Source organism: Salvelinus fontinalis, chromosome 39, assembly GCF_029448725.1.
Source record: "Salvelinus fontinalis isolate EN_2023a chromosome 39, ASM2944872v1, whole genome shotgun sequence".
In the NCBI taxonomy this organism is placed as follows: domain Eukaryota; kingdom Metazoa; phylum Chordata; class Actinopteri; order Salmoniformes; family Salmonidae; genus Salvelinus; species Salvelinus fontinalis.
This window is the reverse complement of record NC_074703.1, coordinates 27,729,663-27,739,662: the sequence shown is the minus strand read 5'-3', so window position 1 is coordinate 27,739,662 and position 10,000 is coordinate 27,729,663. Positions and strand designations below refer to the sequence as shown.

Below are 10,000 nucleotides of genomic sequence, written 5' to 3'. Positions count from 1 at the left end.
GTAAGGCGTGTGCGTCTGCATGTCAGAGTCCACTACTATGCCTCCACCTACTGAACTGTGTATAACCTGCAAGCAGACTGCAAGGCCCCCGCTGCCTCGTACCTCCCTCAATGCATCCGCCTGGGGTCCTCTACTTGTCTTCAATGCTTCTTAACTACTACTCTTCTCTCTACTGCAGTCGTTGAGGCCAGTGGGGCAGTGATCTGATCTGTGATCCGTCTCTCTTCTCTCTACTACAGTCGTTGAGGCCAGTGGGGCAGTGATCTGATCTGTGATCCGTCTCTCTTCTCTCTACTACAGTCGTTGAGGCCAGTGGGGCAGTGATCTGATCTGTGATCCGTCTCTCTTCTCTCTACTACAGTCGTTGAGGCCAGTGGGGCAGTGATCTGTTCTGTGATCCGTCTCTCTTCTCTCTACTAGTCGTTGAGGCCAGTGGGGCAGTGATCTGATCTGTGATCCGTCTCTCTTCTCTCTACTAGTCGTTGAGGCCAGTGGGGCAGTGATCTGATCTAAGATCCGTCTCTCTTCTCTCTACTACAGTCGTTGAGGCCAGTGGGGCAGTGATCTGATCTGTGATCCGTCTCTCTTCTCTCTACTACAGTCGTTGAGGCCAGTGGGGCAGTGATCTGATCTGTGATCCGTCTCTCTTCTGTCTCCTTAGGGAGGGCTAAACGTCTCCTGTGTGTGTCCCAAATAGCACCCTATTCCCTATGTAGTGCACTACTTTAGACCAGGATCCACAGTGCCCCTATTCCCTATGTAGTACACTACTTTAGACCGGGATCCACAGAGCTCCTATTCCCTATGTAGTACACTACTTTAGACCGGGATCCACAGAACTCCTATTCCCTATGTAGTGCACTACTTTAGACAAGGGTCCACAGAGCCCCTATTCCCTATGTAGTACACTACTTTAGACCGGGGTCCACAGAGCGCCTATTCCCTATGTAGTGCACTACTTTAGACAAGGGTCCACAGAGCCCCTATTCCCTATGTAGTGCACTACTTTAGACCAGGGTCCACAGAGCCCCTCTTCCCTATGTAGTGCAGTTCATGTTCTTACTGCCCTCTGAGTCTGACCTGGATGTTGTATCATGTTCTTACTGCCCTCTGAGTCTGACCTGGATGTTGTATCATGTTCTTACTGCCCTCTGAGTCTGACCTGGATGTTGTATCATGTTCTTACTGCCCTCTGAGTCTGACCTGGATGTTGTATCATGTTCTTGCTGCCCTCTGAGTCTGACCTGGATGTTGTATCATGTTCTTACATGGTGTTTTCATGTTTCTTTAAAGCTCCTTTATGACACTGTCATTTAGTCAACCATAATGTCAGGGTCAGGGTTTTTACTATGTGTTTTAGCACCAACATGAGCAGAGTTTAAAAGCTTTGAAAGTAATTAATTAAATAGACTAGCTCTTGGAAAGAGCAATGCCCTCTCTCTCTCCTCCCTCTCCCTCTCGGCCCCCCCTTTCCACCTTCCTTCTCTCTCACCCTCCCTCCCTCCATCTCACCCTCCTGTCCTCCTCCCCCTCTCTCTCTCCTCCCTCCCTCTCCCTCCAACCCTCCCTCCCTCCTGTCCTCCTCCCCCCTCTCTCTCTCCTCCTTCCCTCTCCCTCCAACCCACCCTCCCCCAACTCACCCTCCCTCCCTCCATCTCACCCTCCTGTCCTCCCCCCTCTCTCTCCTCCCTCTCCCTCCAACCCTCCCTCCATCTCACCCTCCTGTCCTCCCCCCTCTCTCTCCGCCCTCTCCCTCCAACCCTCCCTCCCTCCCTCCTGTCCTCCCCCCTCTCTCTCTCCTCCCTCTCCCTCCAACCCTCCCTCCCTCCCTCCTGTCCTCCCCCTCTCTCTCTCCTCCCTCTCCCTCCAACCCTCCCTCCCTCCTGTCCTCCCCCCTCTCTCTCTCCTCCCTCTCCCTCCAACCCTCCCTCCCTCCTGTCCTCCCCCCTCTCTCTCTCCTCCCTCTCCCTCCAACCCTCCCTCCCTCCTGTCCTGCTCCCCCCTGTCCTGCTCCCCCCTCTCTCTCTCAGTCTATCCGGCCAGCAGACAGGAACAATAGCGTAGTGAACTAGTTCAGTGTTGGACAGAAGTAGTTCTATGTTTAACAGGACTGTCCTCCAGGACTGGGAGCTAGCTCAGACCTCTGTTATTCAGAGAAACTGGTTTTAGACATGAGGAGAGACAGGCTGGTACATGTCAAGGTGGAAGCACGGCCAGGAAAGGAACGGTCTATAACAGAGTTTATGTGAGACTGTTCACTAACAGGAATAGTGATTTTAAAGGGATTTTGTGATTTTGGCAATGAATTCCTTTATCTACTTCCCCAGAGTCAGATGAATTTGTGGAAACCATTTTTATGTCTCTGTGTCCAGTATGAAAGGAAGTTGCATGCTAACTAGTGTTAACGCTATGACTGGAAGTCTACAGATACCCATAGACGCTAGCATATACCCATAGACGCTAGCAGATACCCATAGACGATAGCAGATACCCATAGACGCTAGCAGGTACCCATAGACGCTAGCAGATACCCATAGACGCTAGCAGATACCCATAGACGCTAGCAGATACCCATAGACGCTAGCATATACCCATAGACGCTAGCATATACCCATAGACGCTAGCATATACCCATAGACGCTAGCAGATACCCATAGACGCTAGCAGATATCCATAGACGCTCGCAGATACCCATATACGCTAGCATATACCCATAGACGCTAGCAGATACCCATAGACGCTAGCATATACGCATAGACGCTAGCAGATACCCATAGACGCTAGCAGATACCCATAGACGCTAGCAGATACCCATAGACGCTAGCAGATACCCATAGACGCTAGCAGATACCCATAGACGCTAGCATATACACATAGACGCTAGCATATACCCATAGACGCTAGCAGATACCCATAGACGCTAGCAGATACCCATAGACGCTAGCATATACCCATAGACGCTAGCATATACCCATAGACGCTAGCATATACCCATAGACGCTAGCAGATACCCATAGACGCTAGCAGATACCCATAGACGCTAGCATATACCCATAGACGCTAGCAGACACCCATAGACTTCCAGTCATTGCGTAAACGCTAGTTAGCAACTTCCTTAATACTGCACGCAGAGACATACAAATGGTTTCCACGAGTTCATCTGACTCTGGGGAAGTTGACAAAGGGCCTCATTGCCATTTATTTTTTTGAGCAGTGTATATATACATATCTAGAAAGTTGGAAAAATATGAAGGAATAGTGGTTTATTAAGACTATTCACTAGTAATATTCACTAGTTAGTTAGACTATTCACTAGGAATATTAGCTAGTTAGTTAGACTATTCACTAGTAATATAAATTAGTTAGTTAGACTATTCACTAGTCATATTAATTAGTTAGTTAGACTATTCACTAGTAATATTCACTAGTTAGTTAGACTATTCACTAGTAATATTAATTAGTTAGTTAGACTATTCACTAGTAACATTCACTAGTTAGTTAGACTATTCACTAGTAATATAAATTAGTTAGTTAGACTATTCACTATTAACATTCACTAGTTAGTTAGACTATTCACTAGGAATATTAGCTAGTTAGTTAGACTATTCACTAGTAATATTCACTAGTTAGTTAGACTATTCACTAGTAACATTCACTAGTTAGTTAGACTATTCACTAGGAATATTAGCTAGTTAGTTAGACTATGCACTCGGAATATTCACTAGTTAGTTAGACTATTCACAAGGACGCTAGCAGATACCCATAGACGCTAGCAGATACCCATAGACGCTAGCAGATACCCATAGACGCTAGCATATACCCATAGACGCTAGCATATACCCATAGACGCTAGCATATACCCATAGACGCTAGCAGATACCCATAGACGCTAGCAGATATCCATAGACGCTCGCAGATACCCATATACGCTAGCATATACCCATAGACGCTAGCAGATACCCATAGACGCTAGCATATACGCATAGACGCTAGCAGATACCCATAGACGCTAGCAGATACCCATAGACGCTAGCAGATACCCATAAACGCTAGCAGATACCCATAGACGCTAGCATATACCCATAGACGCTAGCATATACCCATAGACGCTAGCATATACCCATAGACGCTAGCAGATACCCATAGACGCTAGCATATACCCATAGACGCTAGCAGATATCCATAGACACTAGCAGATACCCATAGACGCTAGCATATACACATAGACGCTAGCAGATACCCATAGACGCTAGCATATACCCATAGACGCTAGCATATACTCATAGACGCTAGCAGATACCCATAGACGCTAGCATATACCCATAGACGCTAGCATATACCCATAGACGCTAGCAGATACCCATAGACGCTAGCAGATACCCATAGACGCTAGCAGATACCCATAGACGCTAGCATATACACATAGACGCTAGCATATACCCATAGACGCTAGCAGATACCCATAGACGCTAGCAGATACCCATAGACGCTAGCATATACCCATAGACGCTAGCATATACCCATAGACGCTAGCATATACCCATAGACGCTAGCAGATACCCATAGACGCTAGCAGATACCCATAGACGCTAGCATATACCCATAGACGCTAGCAGACACCCATAGACTTCCAGTCATTGCGTAAACGCTAGTTAGCAACTTCCTTAATACTGCACGCAGAGACATACAAATGGTTTCCACGAGTTCATCTGACTCTGGGGAAGTTGACAAAGGGCCTCATTGCCATTTATTTTTTTGAGCAGTGTATATATACATATCTAGAAAGTTGGAAAAATATGAAGGAATAGTGGTTTATTAAGACTATTCACTAGTAATATTCACTAGTTAGTTAGACTATTCACTAGGAATATTAGCTAGTTAGTTAGACTATTCACTAGTAATATAAATTAGTTAGTTAGACTATTCACTAGTCATATTAATTAGTTAGTTAGACTATTCACTAGTAATATTCACTAGTTAGTTAGACTATTCACTAGTAATATTAATTAGTTAGTTAGACTATTCACTAGTAACATTCACTAGTTAGTTAGACTATTCACTAGTAATATAAATTAGTTAGTTAGACTATTCACTATTAACATTCACTAGTTAGTTAGACTATTCACTAGGAATATTAGCTAGTTAGTTAGACTATTCACTAGTAATATTCACTAGTTAGTTAGACTATTCACTAGTAACATTCACTAGTTAGTTAGACTATTCACTAGGAATATTAGCTAGTTAGTTAGACTATGCACTCGGAATATTCACTAGTTAGTTAGACTATTCACAAGGAATATTCACTAGTTAGTTAGACTATTCACAAGGAATATTCACTAGTTAGTTAGACTATTCACTAGAAATATTCACTAGTTAGTTAGACTATTCACTAGTAATATTCACAATCAATAATGATTCAAGTGTGATAATCATCAGTACACAGTAACTTACCATCACTTGAACATCTAAAATCCATCTATATTTATCATAGGATGTTGTTGAAAGGCCAGGAGGTAGTCAGCGACGTCAGAGTTACGGAGGACAATGTGTTTTGCGGCCACTCATGGCGCAGGCTTGGACTGACAATGGTATATGACAATGGTTCTGCTGTATCTAATTGAGGCTAAAGCATGCTGCAGGGACCACACTCCAAGGCTGCATGTGATTGGCTAGTCCTCTGTTCTTCCAGGGTTTGTATGGGCTGGGCTGAGCTGAAATGAGCTGGGCCATATTTAGTGTTGTTGTTATTGTCACGCCTGCTCCCGCTCTCCTTCTCTGGCGCTCGAGGGCCCTTCATTACGCACACCTGTCACCATCATTACGCGCAGCAGCACTCATTGGACTCACCTGGACTCCTTCCCTTTGTTGAATGCCCTGTCTAAAACTGTCTGCTCCCCCGTTTTTTCCATGTGTCAGTATTAATGTTGTTATGTGTTCAGGTCCAGACGCTGTTGTTAATTAAATGTCCCTGTACCTGCTTCTCGTCTACCAGCGTCGATCCTTACAGTTATATGCTTTGGCCCCTGATCTTTAAGCTTATCGTTACCTGTCATGCTTTGCTTAGTGTTATGTTAGGATGAAGGGTTGTTGTTTTTTAAATTCAGATTTTGTTTTGTTTTTTTCTTGCTAGGGAGTGTAGGAGATCCCAAGAGAGTTAGTCTAGCTTGTTTCATGTTATTTTTGATTTTCCTCATTCTCTCTGACGTTATCTTACTGGGCGTAGTTGAGCTCCAGTATGAGCTTAAAGGAGGAATAATATCGAGAAATAGAATGTTTCTCTGTGTTATTTAGCTGAGTTGAGCTGGAGCCTTTCTGTCTGGTTCTGCCTGTAAGCAGTGGCAGCTATTTCTGGGAACACAGACCTCATTCTAGAATCCCCAGAGTGGACATGAAGAGTGACAGGGCTATAAGAGGAGATTCTGATATGGGCTTTCTTCCCTCCCGCCCTCCCTCCAGCCCTCCCTTCCTGCCTCGCTCCTGCCCTCACTCTCCCTCCTCTCCCTCTACATATCTCCCTCCCTCCATCCCTTCCTCCCACCCTGCCTCCCGTCCCCCTCCCTCTCGTCCTCCCTCCCGCCCTCCCTTCCTCCCTCGCTCCTGCCCTTCTCACTCTCCCTCCTCTCCCTCTACATATCTCCCTCCATCCCTCCCTCCCGCCCTCCAGTCCTCCAGTCCTCCCTCCCTTCCTCCCTTGCTCCTGCCCTTCTCACTCTCCCTCCTCTCCCTTTACATATCTCCCTCCATCCCTCCCTCCCGTCCTCCTTCCCTCCCGCCCTCCCTTCCTCCCTCGCTCCTGCCCTTCTCACTCTCCCTCCTCTCCCTCTACATATCTCCCTCCCTCCACCCATCCATCCCTCCCTCTCTCCTCTTCATTATCATTACCCCAGGAGATGTGTCAATCAGATGGTGTATTACTGAGGGACCCTGGTAGCTCCAGGCTTCTCTATCCCACGAGACATTGGTTTTCTACAGGTTTTGGTTGTCAGTAATGGTATGATTCGATTTGTCTAATTCAAGGAGTGATCCCGTTGGCCGGGCCGTCTCATCTGGTTTGGTTGAGGAACGTTGTGAGAGTTTGAGGGTTGTGTCTTCAGACAAGCTGTAATATGATCTGTCTTAGCCCAGTAATTTGATAGATTTCTCCTCTTTCTTTCTCAATTACTTTCTCTGTATTTACTTAAATATTTTCTTTCATTTTTGTTGTTGTACTTGGCTGTCTATTTCTACCTGAATTATTCTGCTCAGTTCTACCAGAGTCTGGAACTCAAAGCTTTACGGGACTTAAAACCAAACCTCCCCTATTTCAGTGTCCCTAAAACTGTCCTACAGGACTCTACCACTCGGAGTTCTGTTAGCAGAGGGATGCTTGTCTGTCTGTATGTCTGTTTATCAGAGGGTCAGGATGAGGCCAGCTAGAAAACAAAAGAGAAGAAAAGGGTATCAGTAATAACCAGTCTGTGATACAGAAGGGTATCAGTAATAACCAGCCTGTGATACAGAAGGGTAACAGTAATAACCAGCCTGTGATACAGAAGGGTATCAGTAATAACCAGCCTGTGATACAGAAGGGTAACAGTAATAACCAGCCTGTGATACAGAAGGGTAACAGTAATAACCAGCCTGTGATACAGAAGGGTAACAGTAATAACCAGCCTGTGATACAGAAGGGTATCAGTAATAACCAGCCTGTGATACAGAAGGGTATCAGTAATAACCAGTCTGTGATACAGAAGGGTAACAGTAATAACCAGCCTGTGATACAGAAGGGTATCAGTAATAACCAGCCTGTGATACAGAAGGGTAACAGTAATAACCAGCCTGTGATACAGAAGGGTATCAGTAATAACCAGCCTGTGATACAGAAGGGTATCAGTAATAACCAGCCTGTGATACAGAAGGGTAACAGTAATAACCAGCCTGTGATACAGAAGGGTATCAGTAATAACCAGTCTGTGATACAGAAGGGTAACAGTAATAACCAGCCTGTGATACAGAAGGGTATCAGTAATAACCAGTCTGTGATACAGAAGGGTAACAGTAATAACCAGCCTGTGATACAGAAGGGTATCAGTAATAACCAGCCTGTGATACAGAAGGGTAACAGTAATAACCAGCCTGTGATACAGAAGGGTATCAGTAATAACCAGCCTGTGATACAGAAGGGTATCAGTAATAACCAGCCTGTGATACAGAAGGGTATCAGTAATAACCAGCCTGTGATGAGGGATATGTCAACAGTCCTTCCTCCTAATTCATTTCTCCTTCCTTCTTTCCCTCTATCTGTCCGTGTGTTCCCCAGTGAGCATGCCGGCCAGTGAGAATGAGTCAGTGAATACTGACGCCACTCCAGCAGGAGATATGGAGGGAGAGACCTGCTGTACCCGGCTAGCGTAAGTACCTCAACCCACCCTCACCCTTTCTACACTTACAGTCTCCCGTCTCATCTATTGGCTAACCCCCATTTTCCCTTACCTCATTTTCCCTTACCCCTTACCTTTCCCTTACCATACCTCAAACCTGCACTCGCCCTCCCTTATCCTTCCTCCCCCTCCCTTACCCGTCCTCCCCCTCCTCCCCCTCCCTTACCCTTCCTCCCCCTCCTCCCCCTCCCTTACCCTTACCCCCCTCCTCCCCCTCCCATAACAATTCATTCCCCTCCCTTACCCTTCCTCCCAGTCCCTTACCATTTATCCACGTCCCTCCCCATTCCTCCCCCTCCCTTACCCTTCCTCTCCCTCCCTTAACCTTCCTCCCCCTCCCTTACCCTTCCTCCCCCTCCCTCTCATCTCTCTTGTCCCTTCGTCCCCCTCCCTTACCCTTCCTCCCCCTCACTCTCATCCTTCCTGTCCCTGCCTCCCCCTCCCTCTCATCCTTCCTGTCCCTGTCTCCCCCTCACTCTCATCCTTCCTGTCCCTGCCTCCCCCTCCCTCTCATCCTTCCTGTCCCTGCCTCCCCCTCACTTTCATCGTCCTGTCCCTGCCTCCCTCTCATCCTTCCTGTCCCTGCCTCCCCCCCACTCTCATCCTTCCTGTCCCTGCCTCCCCCTCCCTCTCATCCTCCTGTCCCTGCCTCCCCCTCCCTCTCATCCTTCCTCTCCCTGCCTCCCTCTCATCCTTCCTGTCCCTGCCTCCCCCTCACTTTCATCCTTCCTGTCCCTGCCTCCCCCTCACTTTCATCCTCCTGTCCCTGCCTCCCCCTCACTTTCATCCTCCTGTCCCGGCCTCACCTGCAGCTATTTAAAGCTCTTATTTCTCTCCTCTCCTCCTTGGAACATATGATTGATTTTCTCCACAACTCTCTTGTTGATTTTCCACCTGCCCTTCACTTTGACATGAAAGGTTTCCTTCACCTGCAAATTCTAACTCCTGTCTTTACTTTGACATCACTCTTTCTTTCCTCCTCTCTCAGTGATCTCAGGTATTTATCATTTCCTCTCCAACGATTATCCTTTCTTTATTCTGTCTTTTCTGTTTTCCCCACGTTCTCTCCTTTCTCTCCTTTGTTGCTGTTGAAGCGTATTCCTCCTCTTCTCTCCTCCGGGAGCTGCGATGAAGGGATGATTCACGTCTCTATTCACACCTTTATTCAAGCGGTCTCTCTCCTAATTCTTCTTCTTCTTCTTCATCTTCTTCTTCTTCTTCATTTTTTTATTCATCTTCTTCTTTATTTTTTTCTTCATCTTCTTCTTCTTCTTCTTCTTCTTCTTCTTCTTCTTCTTCTTCTTCTTCTTCTTCTTCTTCTTTTACTCAAGGCCACACTAGAGCGGTTGACTTCCCCTGGCGCTGCTCTTCACATTCTCTCATTCATAACAACTGCTGAGACACACATACTTTACGGAGACACACACACACACACACACACTTTACGGAGACACACACACACATACACACACACACACTTTACGGAGACACACACACACACACACACACTTTACGGAGACACACACACACATACACTTTACGGACACACACACACTTTACGGACACACACACACACACAC

At 46.5% G+C, this 10,000-nt stretch overlaps 1 protein-coding gene across 4 annotated transcripts in view; it reads left to right on the top strand.

Moving 5' to 3' along the window:
- Positions 1-10,000, top strand: part of cacna1c (calcium channel, voltage-dependent, L type, alpha 1C subunit) — a 546,860-nt gene that overhangs the window by 410,443 nt on the left and 126,417 nt on the right. For all 4 annotated transcript variants that reach the window (XM_055905081.1, XM_055905080.1, XM_055905079.1 and 1 more), the window contains one exon: positions 8,300-8,390. In XM_055905081.1, coding sequence (XP_055761056.1) covers positions 8,300-8,390 — 91 coding nt within the window. The remainder of the gene's footprint in view (positions 1-8,299; positions 8,391-10,000) is intronic.